General features: G+C 41.1%; 1 protein-coding gene across 1 annotated transcript in view; it reads left to right on the top strand.

Moving 5' to 3' along the window:
* The first annotated feature begins 333 nt into the window (after window positions 1-333).
* The window catches only part of LOC131591864 (tryptophan 5-hydroxylase 2), a 49,531-nt gene continuing 34,417 nt past the window's right edge, over window positions 334-15,447 (top strand). The window contains exons 1-6 of the mRNA XM_058862965.1: window positions 334-446; window positions 3,321-3,473; window positions 5,705-5,888; window positions 5,995-6,095; window positions 8,921-8,988; window positions 15,020-15,216. Coding sequence (XP_058718948.1) covers window positions 342-446; window positions 3,321-3,473; window positions 5,705-5,888; window positions 5,995-6,095; window positions 8,921-8,988; window positions 15,020-15,216 — 808 coding nt within the window. The 5' untranslated portion in view covers window positions 334-341. The remainder of the gene's footprint in view (window positions 447-3,320; window positions 3,474-5,704; window positions 5,889-5,994; window positions 6,096-8,920; window positions 8,989-15,019; window positions 15,217-15,447) is intronic.

Raw genomic sequence — 15,447 nt, 5'->3', positions numbered from 1 at the left:
GCCCGGGATCACGGCCACCACCTCTGTCCGGGGCCACTGTCACCACCTCTGCCCGGGGTCACTGTCACCACCTCTGCCCGGGATCACTGCCACCACCGCTGCCCGGGGCCACTGCCGGCGTCAGGCGGCCGGATCGCTCCCCGAGCTGCGCTGTCCCGTCCAGCCCCGGCTGCTGAGGTGAGCGGGGACCGTGAGCGCCCGCCTGCCGGCGGCTCTCGTCACCCGCACACGGTGTCCCCTAATCGTGCCTCCATCAGCCGCGGCGGGGGCGTATAAAGGCAGCGGCGCGGGCGAGGCGGGCAGAGCGCGGCGCTGCCCCCGCCGCCGCCGCCGCCGGCCCCATGCAGCCCGCCATGATGATGTTCTCCAGCAAGTACTGGGCGCGCCGGGGCTTCTCGCTGGACTCGGCCCTGCCGGAGGAGCGCCCCGCCGCCGGCAGCCTCACCGTAAGTGCCGGGGCCGGGGCGAGCCGCCGGGGGGGCGGGTTCCGCCGGGGCCCGGTGCCAGAGGCCGTGCGAGCCCCTCGCTCCTCGCCCCGTGGTCAAATCAGCAGTTTCTCAGCAGCTGCGGGGGCCGGTGAAACTAACTTTGCTGTCGAGTCGGTCCCCGCTCAAAACGCTGCCTTAAAAGTGTCATAAATAACAGAAAAAAGTTTCATTAGCGATACAAGCCTTACTGCAGAAATGAGCCGTATTGCTACCGGAGCAATAGAGAAGCATCCAGCTCAGATGGTTTTAAATGCTCGGATTTTGGAAGTCCCTGGTTAGTCCAGCGGGCTTTATACACCAGCAGAGATTGTCTTTTCAGTGCGCTCGTAAGCCTCGCAGCACCATCTACAAAGCATTTTTGGCAAGACACAAGTGCCGTGCACCCGCTCTGGTGGTGCCGGTGGATTTGCTGCTGTGCTCCCGGCTTCTGCCGACGGGCAGGGCTGCAAGGACACGTGTGGGAACACCGTGCCGGGGGGCTGCTGGAAAACACTGCCAGGAGACAGAAATGGTTCTCTGGAAGTGATGAGATGGGTGCAACAGGTGCTTGGGTGGTTTCAAGCGTGGGATAAACTTCTAACGGGTAAATGTATGTGTGATAAAATAAGGCAACCTGCTCTGAATACATGAAATACTTAGGATAATGAAGACTGTGACTCCTATAAAGTTTTTTAACAGATGAAGGTTTTTATCACTTGGGTAAAGCCAGCAGAATATATGAACTTGTACCAGTTTTGAATTGGCCTAATATCCTTATAGTAAAATGTGGAATATCCCTGTTTCTACTATCTAATTCTTCTATTGAAAGCATTGAATTATATGGAATAACTTTGTTTTACTGTCTTTATAGTTGAGTTACTTTCTTCACTGAGATCTGCTGTAAATGACTTATTTTCCCGGGTATTTGCACTTGCTCCAGATAATTAATTTCCATTAGGAAAGTTGGTCTGTCAGTCGTTTAATTATGAGGTGTACTAATGAACGTGGCTAACAAAATTCAAGTTCATCCTTCTCTACTGTGCTCATAACAAATAGGTATTCATTCTAGTGTTCAAATGCTTGAGAGGGCCTTTCAGACATCACTTTGGGTAACGCTCTCTTGAGAGTATTGGGGAAGTTAATGTGACAGGCTTGGAAAGTGCCGAGTGCCCTTGTTTTCCAGAGGAACTGGCAGTATTGAGGTTCTCCGACGCTTGGTTGACTTGGTTGATCATGTGTACAAAGCTTCTAGAAGGCAGCATACATGGAAAAAAACACAGATGCTGTAAAAGCAGCACCTTTGTCACTTGAGGGGGAGGTTGTGTGCTTGATGTACGTGAAAAAGACTTAGCCAAATCCCAGATATTACTGAAGTTAAAACAAAAGTGAGCTTCCCCATAACTATCCCTGGGCAAACCTCCTACCATATCAGGTAGGAGCAGAACCATACAAGCTCAATTGCTAAAAAATAAACACGTGTGAAACCATTCATATATCATTCTGCAAACAAATACGTTTTCCAGGTTGTTTCGTTGTAGTCTAATAAATGATAAGAAAAGACCACAAAGACTTCTTAGCATGTCCTGTACCTAGTTTAAACCTGGCTGGTTTCACCTGTGCCATTTAAAGAATGTTAAAAGATCTGTGTAAAAAGCTGATTTTTCAGGTTATTTCCTGTAAGCTGCTTTAGAAATTACTGAAGGACTATTTAATACATTTAAAACATTGAAATAGTCTATATTTTTTGATGTTTATTTTCATATTTTTTTATGGATTATAACAAAGCGGTTAGCATTTCACTGGAGATTTAATTTCTCCAGGAGCAACAGCCTAGGTATAGGAAAATGCAGGCTGCTTTTTGAAAATCATGTTTGATGTTATAAAAATTGTCAATAAAGGGTGTACTGTTGGCATCTCAACAAGATTTAAGCTGATAAAATGACCTTTTTTGGAAAATGCTGACTGAAATTTCATTTAAAGCAGTCTTGGACTCACAAATTGTGAGAAGAATGTAAGAGTGTAGGTGTAAGGATGGTGTAATTTTCTGTATTTTTTGAGTTCCTCATCTTCTGTGGGATATAAAGTTTTTTACAATGAGAACAATCAGCCAGTGGAAAAATCTCCTGAGAGAAGCAGTGGATTCCCCAGCAATGAGCAATTTAAACATTTGGCTTATGGATTATCTTGTCTAGACCATACTTTTGCCAAGAAAAATTGGACCAGATGGTCCTTGAGGTTCCTTCCAACTTGATATTCTGTGTTGCAGTCTAAGTATTTCTGTTCTTGTTTCTATAATCAACAGAGGTTTTGTTTTCTCAGGAGGAATTCCATTACCTGATAACATTATTTGTGCTACAACAGAGAACAAAAAGTTTTGGCTTGAAAGGTAATAATGCTTAATACAAAAATACAGACCAGTGCACATCTTCATAAATTGACTGGTGAAAGTTAGAATAGCATCCCTGGGATTTTTCAGCAATATTCAGTTTACAATAACTGATCTGCAGGCTTTACCAGTAATTTAGACTGTCTCCATTTGCTTCACATTTACTTCTAATGATAGCGTTGCCCAAATAATGCCATCATATTTGTATCCCATTTATGCTTTTCCTTAGGATTATTTATTTATTTATTTATTCATTTATTTATTTAAATTTCTGTATGGACTGTCCTCTTACACAATCATCTCTAGCAGCTGCCTTTAACCTGTGATCCTGACTTCAAGTAAATACAAGACCTTTTCCTTCAAATTAAGCCAGCATGAGTTCTCTTCAGCTATTTTCAAACAAAAATTTCTCTTGCAGGAAATTCCCATTTTCATCTGAGATGATCATGTTTTTTATCTGTTTGTAGCTAAACAGATCAAGTTCTGGGAAAAATGAAGAGAAGAAAGGGAATAAGGGAAATGGGAAAAGTGAATCTGCTTCTGAAGGTGGAAAGACAGCTGTGGTGTTTTCTTTGAAGAATGAAGTGGGTGGATTGGTGAAAGCTCTCAGACTCTTCCAGGTAACACTTACAAATAATTTATGCTGGCTGGACAGAGGATGGCTACTGAGGCTAGGCTCTGTTGATATCAATCTAATGGACCGTGGCAGGAGGAACAGAGTGCAGCTACATTCACCCAGCAGAATTGAATAAAAGTAACTTTAAATTTTATGGACCATTGAACAAAGCATTTTGTGCTTGTGAAGGGTTTTCTGGAATAAAGTTTGACAGCGATACTGATGTTCACATGATTCACTTTAGGTTTCTGACATGATTCTCAACACTGTAAGCTAGGTTTGAAGTTGTCTGTGCAGGTCACAATGAAAGGAGGAACTTTAAGAGAGCAGTTTGGGATCTAAGTTAAATACAGACAGGTGATGCTGGTGGCAGCCTTGCTTGGTCTTGAAATTAGAGACACCTTTAAGTGTTTGCAGGGTCAGGGTTTTATGTGTCTAACTGGAATGTAAATTGTTAGATATTGGTTCCCAGGCAGATCCCCATGCAATCAGTGCTTTTCAGTCAGAATTCTGGTCAGAATGCTTGGAGGCGTGTCTGAGGATAATTAAAGCAGCACAATAAAAGTCTTAGGTTGTTCAGTCTGTGCAGTGAAGAGAATGTTAGGAGGTGGCTTGGACCATGCCTCTCAGGCCAAACCATCAGAGGGATGTAAGTGTGGGATCACTGGGTGTTACCAGTCCTCACTCATAGTAGCTGGCTCTGGGAACAGATTCCCAGGGCTGATGTGGGTTAGACATGTAAATTCTCCAGCCAAGAAAAAGATGTGAGTTAGACCCACAGGAGAGAGTTTGCCAAGAAGCAGGGTGTTTGGCAAAGAGGGGAAGCCGGAGTGAGTGAACAGAAGTTGCAGTAGGAGCTGTGTTCTCAAAGCAGCTGTTCTCCAAGGGTTAAGTGTCTAACTGCAGCTCTGGCTGAAATGCTGGTATGGGTTCACACCTGAAGTTCTGGATTTAAACATCTGCTGCCCCTTCTTGTGAATAGGCATAGAACTCTGGTCTCTTAAATTGTGTCTGGAAGATGTGGTAGGAATATCCACCCCCATCCACGCAGTCACATTACAATTTGAGTACTGCAGGGGGAGTGCAGGGTTTTGTTCTCAACCTAGAGAAGACAAAATTGAATTTCTGTGATTGGTTTGCTACACTGTATACACAGCTATGGTGCATGCCAGTGAAAGAACTCCGTCTGTGTATCCAGAGGTGCAAAAACAGACATTGCTGGTTGGCTCTACCAGAGGAGACGGCCACCTGAAATGGATGTTTTTGTAAAATACAGCGGGCAAGTGGAAATACAGACACAAATTTCTTCCCTTTTGGGAGTCAACGAGTATTTTATTGGCTTCACTGAGTAAGTGCAAGAATAGTTGTGAAAAGTAACAGATTGTTTCTGTCTAGCAAGAGAAAGGAAAAATCGGAGTCCATAGGAGGTCAGTCATGTTGAGAACAACCATCTAATCCAAACTCCTGTTTTGAAGCAGGGCTGTCACGCTAGATCAGGACAGCCATAGCACATTATGGTTATCTGTCTTTTTATGATACCCTTGGCAGACCAGTAGTTGTGGTAGGAGAGAGACCCCTCAGGAAAGTTTTCATGGTAAAAGTATTTACACTGTGATGTTTGTTGCATGATTTGTGTTTGATGGGGACATTGCAGTACAGAATAAATTGAGGTAGATTTTATTTATACTGCTGTTAATGCTTATGATATTGATAACTGCACAGTACATAGGTGAGGACTGATGCAAATTAATTCTCATAAAAATATTTTCTTCCTCAGGTAGTAAGGTATGTCTAGTAATATTTTTAATAACATCTGTTTAAAGAAGCATACTGAATTATATTTAAATTAGCATTATTATTATGCAAATTACTGACTAAAATTGCATTGGAATTTAATATTTATAGCAACGATAAGTATAAAATTGCATTAAATGAAAAAATTGTGTTATACTGTTCTCTGTAAGAGATTGTTTTGGTAGATAAAATGAAATAATTACTTGGCTTTCTTAATTAAAAAAATTTTTTTTTTTACTTTCCATGTAAAGTTATTTTTTGTCATTGATATTTAGCATGTGCCACTAACTAATCCTGTAAATAGAAAAAGGGAGTACTTTCAATAAAAAGACCTTTTAATATCTGGAAAACTTTCCTGAGGAATGTGCCACCAATATTTCTCTTCTGACATTGCTCTTCTAGGTATGTCTGTATTTCATCTGTTATTTCATCTTTCCACAGGAAAAACACGTGAGTATGGTTCATATTGAATCACGAAAATCAAAGAGAAGGAATTCAGAGGTGGAAATTTTTGTGGACTGTGACTGCAGTAAGAAAGAATTTAATGAACTAATCCAGTTGCTCAAGTTTCAAACTAATATAGTATCTCTCAATCCACCAGAAAACATCTGGACTGATGAAGAAGGCAAGGCTGTTTTTATCACTCAGTTTAGACACTGACAGATGTTTTGCACAGGTATCTCCATGATCTTACACTCCAGTACATTCAATCTGCATTCTGTCTCCTACAGATCTCGACTGTGTCCCTTGGTTCCCCAGGAAGATCTCTGAGTTGGACAAATGTTCTCAGAGAGTTTTGATGTATGGATCTGAGCTGGATGCTGATCACCCCGTAAGTGTAACACAAAATTCTCCAGTAGATGATTTGTTGGGTTATTTACCAGTCAAGTAAAAAGCCTGTTGGCTGCTGATTGTTTTCAGAAGATGAGGACTGGTTTCTCTTTGGTAGTTTCAGTGAATTATTTTTCCTTTTCTGTAGAGAGATACACAAGATACAGGTCCTCCACAAAACTTATTCACTGTTTAGTGAGTATATCCCCTTTTGTACTGCTTGCATTTAAAAAAAAATAAATTGGTTGATAGAAAGGTTTCAAACTTTAGAATTTAGATCAATGTGACCTTCAGTTCTGCCAGAAGTAGATCTTGGGTAAGAGTTACTATTGTTAGTAGGTGACAGAGAAGAAAGAATTATGAAGGAAGTATTTGGCACTCAGGAGATAATTACAAGATAAAACAGAGAAACATGTTCCTGTTTTTGATGAATGCAGCAGATGGGAAGATGTCTCTCATTGTTTCCTGACTTTGGTGGCAGGAGACAAGCCTTCATGCACAAGTTGTATCTGTAGTAGTGTCAAATGCTCAGTGCAAAAGACAGAAAAAAGGGGTTTGTTATTTTATTTCTTTTGGCTAATGGCTATAAATGCTTAATCTCTGAGTTTTTACATGGCAGATGATTGCAAGCATTTGTGTTAAAGTATTTTCTCTTTCTATTAATCAAATGACTTGACTGAAAGATACTTGTGGTAGGTAGTTATATTAATTCCTAAACCAGGCTGGATTAAACTGTTATTGTCAGAAATTTCCATCTGAAAGGAAGTAGGCAGTGAACTAAGATACCGGACCATAAGACTGTCTTGTAATAGAATCAGATTAAACTCTAACTGTTGATGGTTTCCTCTGTTTTTTGTTGCACACATTTTGTGCAGTGGTGGGTGCTCAGGCACAGATTCTCACCTCTGCACACAGAAGCCAAATGGGCACCATCACAAAGCTCCATGGCAGCCCCACTGTCCCTGGTATCACCTGCCCACATACCAGCCACAATCATCATCATCATCATCATCATCATCATCATCATCATCATCATCATCATCACCTTGCTTGGTTCTCAGCCTCCTGTATCATGTGGGAACCCTTCCCATACTGAGGGTCCATAGTCAGAGAGCACGTTCCTGAATCCAGGTTTCTGCCATGTACTTTTGGAAGACAAACTGGGATTTAATTCACATTTTCTCTGAAAGGAAAAGCCTATTGATTATCTTCAACCATTTACCAAAATTTGCTTCAAACAGAGGTTGTAGAGACAGCTCATTCCATATTGAGTTTATGGCTGTGACAGGCCATTACATGCTGCTTTATGTTCTGAGCTGGTACCTTCATTAAATACTTGAGCACTCTGCTGAAAATTTGCCTTCAGTTTTACAGAAAACAAAAAAAGACATTTGCATGATATGAACATATATTTTACACTTGGGAGGACTCTTACAAACACAATTTACACACCATTTGGTAGCCTATGCAGCATGCTAGATGTTGGAAATGGGGTAAGAACCCTTCAGTCTGTGACTGACCTTTGAAAGGCCACTCCAGGTGCCTGCCCTGTTCCTTAGCAGTGCTGTGTATGTGCCAGAGGACCAAAGAGAATTACCCTATTACAGAGCCTGTATGGATAGCACCACTTCAGCAGCTTAGCCTTAACCCACTCCACAATGGCTAATGATTTCAGTCTCAGTTTCATTATACTTGACGGGCATTTAAGTCCCTTGTTGTCTTCCATCATTTTCCAGGTCTCTTAAATGGTCTTCAGCTGAGTAACTCAAAATTTATCTCAAAAGGTCTCCTTAATAAGGAGATAAGGAGGCTCCCCCAGATCACAGTAACTTTTTACCAGTCAAAGAAGTTTTTCTGTGCAGGAGTGGAGGTTTGAAGGCTTTCTGTAGTCCTGTGAAATCCTCCCATGCTCTGCCCCAGCAGCACAGCTTTTGTTATGGGGCAGTAAAATGTCTTCTGAGTTTTATGGAAGCTCATACAAGTATTTCAAATCAAGCAATGTTATCTTTTCATTTGTTTCAGTATTTTGCATTTGTCTATGTAAGCAGTAAGGAAAAAAAGACATTTTTATTTTCAGCTTTGGCTGGGGAAAACTTAAATGCACTTTCTGGGCAACTTAGACAACACTTTACCCTTTTGTATATTCAGGACTTTGGCAGTTCTACTTTGAAAATAATTTACTCTTCTTGTAGTCCAAACCTGAAGTGCCTTTATATTTTCAAGATATAGAAAAGATCTTGTTCTAATTTTGAATAGCTCAAAGAGCTGTAACTGACCAGCATGGATATGTTATACAACTCTTTTGCTCTTAATATGGAAAAGGTGTGAGTCTACTGTAGCCCATAAGGTAGAGCCCTTCCTTTGTAACTCAGACTGGTGCTGGAGGCTGATGGTTCAGTTCCTAATGTGTTTGTTAAGATGGCAACTGCTTAAATAAGAATCTTCAACATGAGTTGCATAGATGATCTTTAGATGCTTTTTTCTAGAGAAGAAAGAAGTATTAAGAACAGGTAGATTATTGTGCCATGTACCTGTGTGTAGATCTCAGTTCAGATCAAGGAAAACATGAGTGAGATAAAATGACAGGGAAAAAAGTTTCCCTTTTCAACATCTTGGATGAATGATTGTACCTTTGTCCTGAAAGACCTCCTGTGGAACTCCAGTGAAGAAAAAAACATCCTTATTTTCTCTTGCAGTCCAGTAGAGACTGTTAATCAAAATACAAAGCAACTAAGTACTAAATAAACACTTTAATGATTTATTTTATAATTCTTACAGCTAATTTTATGTCCTTATTGTAAATTACTTTCTTCTTCCTTGCTTAAGGGATTTAAAGACAATGTCTATCGACAGAGAAGAAAGTACTTTGTGGATGTTGCCATGAGCTATAAATAGTAAGTACTGGCATAACTCTTCCTTGTGCTGCTGACTAGTTAGAATTCATGCTCTACTTAATTCTGTAGGATGAAGTTTAACAGTAGACAAAGTCATCCTTTAAACTTTGACTAGTTTAGTGTAGGCTATAAATTGCGAACCTGATGCTTAGAATCCTGTTACGTTTTTGATATAGCTACAGGAAAGTAAAGCATTCGAAAGGCAAGCAGTCTCTCTTTTTGTGTTTTATTCACAGCTGCTTAAACCTTGGAAAATATTTTATGGGTATTTACATGTCTTACTGACAAACTGATGCACTGCTGAATCACACGTATCTAGCATCCCTACATAGTTGGAAGAGCTCACTAAACCTCAAAATTACTTTTTTCTTTTGATGCACATACTATACTTGGCTGAGGCCAATACCATGAGGTTCAACAAACCAGGTGCCAGGTCCTGCATTTGGGTCTCAACAACCTGCAGTGCTGCAGGCCGGGAGAAAATTGGCTGGAAAGCTGCTCAGTGGAAAATGATCTTGAGGTGTTCGTCAGCAGCATCTGACCTGAGTCAGCGTGTGCCCAGGTGGCCAAGAAGGCCAGTGGCATCCTGGCCTGTACCAGAAATGGTGTGGCCAGCAGGATCAGAGCAGTGATTCTCCCCTTGTACTCAGCACTGGTGAGGCCACATCTCAAGTCCTGTGTTCAGTTTTGGGCCCCTCACTGTAAAAAGGACAGTGAGGTGCTGGAGCGTGTCCAGAGAATGGCAATGGAGATGGTGAAGGGGCTGGAACTCAAGCCTGATGGGGAGGGGCTGAGGGAGCTGGGGTTGTTTAGCCTGGAGAAAAGGAGGCTCAGGGAAGACCTTATCACTCTCTACAACTGCCTACAAGGAGATTGTGTGAGGTGGGGGTTGGCCTCTTCTCCCAGATAACAAGTGACAGGATGAGAGGAAATGGCATCAAGCTGCATAAGGGTTTAGATTGGATACTAGGAAACTTTTCTATTGAAAGGATGGTTGGGTGTTGGAGTAGGCTGCTCAGGAAAATGGTGGCATCACCACCCCTGCAAGTGTTCAAAAGGTGTTTGGATGTGGCACTTTGGGACAAGGTTCAGTGGTGAACATAGCAGTGCTGGGTTAACAGTTGGACTTGGTAATCTTAGAGGTTTTTTCCAGCCTTAACAATTGTATGATTCTATGATTGTACTGGGTACTGCAAAATGCCATTTATTGGTTTTGCCAATACAGTTCCAAAATTCTTAGAATTTAGTCAGTGCATTTCTATGTAGTTAGAGAATATGGTGGCTGAGCACAAGTACACTGCAAGTGTTTTCTCACGCTGATTTTTTTCCCTCTTTCAAGTCAGTATTTTCAATTTGCTACAGTGCCTGGAAGTTAGGAAACTTGCTGTTCTACCTACAAACACCTACTGTGTTGCAATTTTCTTGTCACAGAAGCACTCAACTAGTTCTAATCCTACTCTAGGTTTTATTTGCAACAGGTTTAAGCCCTCTTTCTCAAGGGAAAGAACATATTAATTTCATGTTCTTTTCCATTTTCTTCTCTACACTTCTTCAGGTTTTTCATTTTTTCTCCTTTGAGATTTCTACCTACGTGGTTTAAGAATATGAAATGTGCAAAATTTCCTTCCACTTATAGGATTCCTGTCAGGAATCAAGTCAAAACTGAATTTTTGAAGGTTTTTCAGTATAAGGCTATTATACAGCCTGCAGAAGGCTGGGGGGACAGGAGAATTAACTCTGCTTTTTGACCACATAATTTTGATTCTGTTTTTCCTTTACTTATGTCCCATGCCAGTCATTAAGCTATTACTAGTCCTACTCATGTAGGTGCTAGTGTTCTCTCCCCTTTCTGCCCACAGTGGTGTTTGTTTAGCTGGATGCTGATGACATCCATCCAGCACACTGGGCTGCTGCCTGCTGAGGCAGGTGTTTATTAGTAGAGAAGCTCTCTAGGCTGCCCAGGTAATCTCTGAGTTTAGCCAGCTTTCAAATGTAGATTGAGATACTTTTTTTTTTGTTAGAATGTTTGTTTAAAGCTGATTGATTTATTATCTTCCTTTTAGTCTAATGCTTGAAGTGAAGTTAGTGCTTCTTGCCTAGCATTTACTGCAGTGTGAAATGTCAAGTGGATACCTGTGGATGAGGGCAGGCTGTGTGTGCTTTCAGCTCCTTCAGTAAGTGGGATAGTTCTCCATTTATCCATGATGGTAGCAGTAGTGCCCTGCATTTCACAGCTGCTAACTTGCTGATAAGATCTTCTTTCCTTCTCCCTCTCAGCTGCCTAAGTGCTGGAAAGGCGACACAGCTGGCTTACTAAGCAGTAGTCAGTCTTTTGCTTCTAAGTGTGGTATTTTTTTCCACCCTGAAAACAGAAGAGAAACAGCTTTTTTGCAAAATAACATAAAGTAATACTGCATATTTCCAGAAAATAAAACAAATAAAGGATACAGAAACCTTTTCCTTCTTTAGATTTTGAAGGCTTAGGAACATTTTTGCAGTCACATTTCGAAAACTAAAAATCCAAACCAGAGCTTGTTTGAGGACCAGATCTTAAACTTCAGCAAAACTGCTCAGATGTACTCCTTCATTCCACTCATCTTTTCAAACCTTCAAAAGATTTCAAACTTGTCCTACTATTACAAGAAGAAAGAAAAGAAGTGGCTCCAAACTGTCTTAGCCAGGGACCAGGAAAAGTGGGAGATCAGTGCTTTGGGCAGTTACCTAATGTGTCAGAAATCTCATTCATACTTCAGGTCTCCTGCACTGGTTATCCTTCCCCCAGGGACATGCTCTATCTACTTGTCTGGACAGTCAGTGTCTCTGGGTATCTGGGCAGAGACAGCTCTGGGAGACAGCCTCAGTATCCTGCTGCAGCACAGCCCAAACCATGCTGAGGAAAGGCAAATCAAACCCACAGGGAAGACTGTGCTGCTACAGCTGGGCTGTTTCTGCTGCCCAAGCTGTGGAGCTGAGTTACTACAGGTGTCTTGACACTACAGCACAGTCTCACCACACTCCCTTCTGTTGTTTAATGACTGTTTACTTATTCCTACAAAAAGATCAGCTCGTTTACAAGAGCTGCACTCCTTGGGGTAAACATCTCTCAGTGTCTTCCAGTCAAGTAACCCTCCTAATCACTTACTGAGGCTTGATGTGTTTCTACTTTCCATTTTAGTTTGTAAAAAAACAACAACCCACATTAGTTTCCTTAAAAAAACCCAGAGATTTGGCTGCAAGGAATTGACTTCATAAAAAGTTGATTTGAAGATCCCAGATCAGCATTTCCTTCATGAATTGCTATAGTGGTAGATGCTTTGTTTTGCTTGAACATAAAGTGATGTTTTTAATGAAGAGAGAGAGAAAAACATTACAAAGTGAACTTGGAGGAGCAGGTATTTGGTGGAGCTGGCTGTTAAAGGAAAAGACACGTTAATAGAGCACAGCAGCGAAGATCAGCTGTATGAAATAAATGGACCAAAAAAGCCATAAAAAAACCCATATTCCTCCCTCCTTCACTCAGCTTCTATCCTAAAGATAGTGAAAATATGTTAATCTTGCTAATTGGTCCTTTGAGACTGATTAGGGTTTGGAAAAGTGTTGAGAAAATTAAATCTGTAGGAAACATACAATGTTTAAGAGGGAATTAATAATCTGAGTTGATAGCTCATGACCTTAGCAAAATGGAAAGACCCTTTTTTAATAAGGAGAAATAAAAATTCAGATTTGTTTAGCTTGTAGACTCATCTTAAACACAAGGAAACTGGCTATGCAGATTGGCCATTTCCATGATTTATTGAAATGTTTGAGTGCAATGTGGGTCTTGCCTGTTGAAATAAGAAGGTAAGAAATAAGAGGGTTGCAGAGCTGAGGGAAAAAGGCATAGATCCTCCCACAATTCTGGCTGCCTTGATTCTCTCTATAAAGAAATCAGTATCATGATCAGCTGGAAATAAGATCAGCTCTCCTAGGCATAAAACCTATTAAGGAATTAATGTTCAGTGAACCTTACTTCAGTACTAATGAATTAATTGAAACAATAACTAAGTTATAAACCTTTTAGTAAGTGGTGAACAAGCTTCAGATCCTTGATTGTGTTTATGCCTTTCTAGGGACAGGCTAAATAGAAATGTGAGCTTTTCCACTGGTAAAACACATTTTCCTCCTTGGTGTGCCAGTGCTGATCCATACTGGTTGTATCCACAGTAGAGGTCAGGCCTAAGGAGGGGGGATGAGGCTGGGTATTCTGGCAAGCACAAGTGCATGGAGTAGCAACCTGTTTGTTGTGCACAGCACAATTCAGAATAGCTGTGCCGTGCTTTCCATGAGCTGGCAGGCAGCTTAAGGCTGGTGTAGTGTTAAGGGGGAAGATGGATACTAGGCCTGAAGGACTGTCTGCCACTGCAGGATGGGAAAGTGCAGCTTCTGCAGATGAGAAATACTTCACTAAGTGTGTTGCAATTCTTGTCATGTCTGCAAAAGTAGCTGACAGGGAGCTAGTGCATGTATTGGATATTCTGCAGTCCCTACCAAGTACGAGCACCTCATACAAAGTTGCCTTTGACTGACAGATAACTGCCATGGATCAAAATCCTTTGATATCATGAAAGGCAAGGGGATTAAATGGTAAGTTTTCAATAAAGATGAGGGGACAACCACAATGAATGTAGGGCAGATGATCCTCTCTTGTGCATGTAGGGACTGCATAGCAGCAATCAAATGTGACATGAGGGCTTATTCCTTGTTACCTCGTACAGTGGAGACAGGATTATGAATTGAGCAGCAGCCGCCAGCAAAGCCCATCACTGCGGTTCTCGTGCTGCAGTGGAGCTGCCCGTGCCTGATATGCCTGTTCAGCTGCTGCCTGTGCTGCTGGGGAAGCTGCAGCACTGGGCTGGGAGTGCCCACGTTGCCAGCCCTGTGGCAGGGGAGTGAGAGATAAGGACTGATGGAGCGGAGGAGGATGCTGTGAATCCCGATCTGTACATCGTTACAGTGTGGCAGAAGATGCCTGAGGAGAAGGCAGATTGCAGAGATTACATATTCTAGATTGTGAATATTAAATCCAGAGGAACATCACAGTATTTCTAGGGGGAATTAATGACATGAGATGATGGCCCATGACCATGTCATGGGAAATTCCTTACAGCTAAATACAAGGCAGTGCAAGTTGGAAGGAGCTCTTCACAATGTTCACACTATCAGTCAATTTTGAATTAACTGAAACTACTCAAGGTAAATCTTGGATGTCAGAAACAGATTTACAGGTATCTGGGAAGGCTCCTGCTTTCCAATATCTGTACATCTGTGCAAGCAGGAGGGGGCACAGGAACAGGGCAGAATTTAAACAAAAGGAGTGATGTGTTTAAAGGCTTAGTTTCCTCTAGGCTGGGCTCCTGGCTCTGAGATGAGCTTCCTCATAATGTAGTCCTGCATGAACTCGGAGTTCCAAACATATCTGCATGTGTAAGCAACTGTCTAAGCAATCAAGACACTTTTTTAAAATTGGATCCATACATTTCTAAGCATTTATGTAATTGCCTAATCTTCACCCAGCATTTGATGCTGTATGAATATTATGTATTTTAAAGAATGGATAGAGAATGCAGTCTGCTGGAGGTCTTAATCAATCTACTTGTTAGACTGAATCAGGATCTTCAGCCATCCACTTGCAAAGTTACCAGTGGCAGTAAACAGAGAAATATTAATCTGGTATAGGAACATGATATATAAGAAATCCATCTTTCTACTATGATAAGTACAAAGATTAATTAAAGTAATGAGATTGCTTAGTAAGAAACACAATTCTTAAGGAAATTATAGAATATGTACATCATAGCATCAAGAAATAATTCTAAAGAAGAAGCATCAAGCTGTCAATTAAAAATAGTTCAAATAGTTTTAATAGTCTCATTTGCCTTTATTTCAATAATACTTTTTGTGAAAATATTGCTATCTACAATCTGTCTGCAGTCTGGTTGTATTTAGATGTATTTTGTATTTGTATTTGTGTTTTTTTTTTTTTTTCCAATAGTGGTCAACCCATTCCCAGAGTGGAGTACACAGCTGAAGAAGTTAAAACTTGGGGGGTGGTATTTAGGGAACTCAGTAAACTCTATCCCACTCATGCTTGTCGTGAATATTTAAAAAACTTTCCTCTGCTGAGCAAGTACTGCGGATACAGAGAAGATAATGTGCCTCAGTTGGAAGATGTTTCTATTTTTCTTAAAGGTAAGATTCATATTTGGTTTATCAATGGATATTGTTTCATAAAACACTCTTTTTTTTGTTAGTATGGAGTACAAAGCACATTGAAAGAAAACACTCACAGCATTGTCAGTGGCCTTTGGTTTTACCTGAAGTATCCTTCTGGTTTTGGTGTTCTCTGTGGCAGAGAGTTTTTTGAGTCAAGACAGTATTATGTAGTATTTGCAAGTATGAAATGGAGAGAAATGAATCAGC

The sequence above is a fragment of the Poecile atricapillus genome, chromosome W, assembly GCF_030490865.1.
Source record: "Poecile atricapillus isolate bPoeAtr1 chromosome W, bPoeAtr1.hap1, whole genome shotgun sequence".
NCBI lineage: Eukaryota > Metazoa > Chordata > Aves > Passeriformes > Paridae > Poecile > Poecile atricapillus.
The sequence above is the reverse complement of the archived record's forward strand: the minus strand, read 5'-3'. Positions and strand labels throughout refer to the sequence as shown.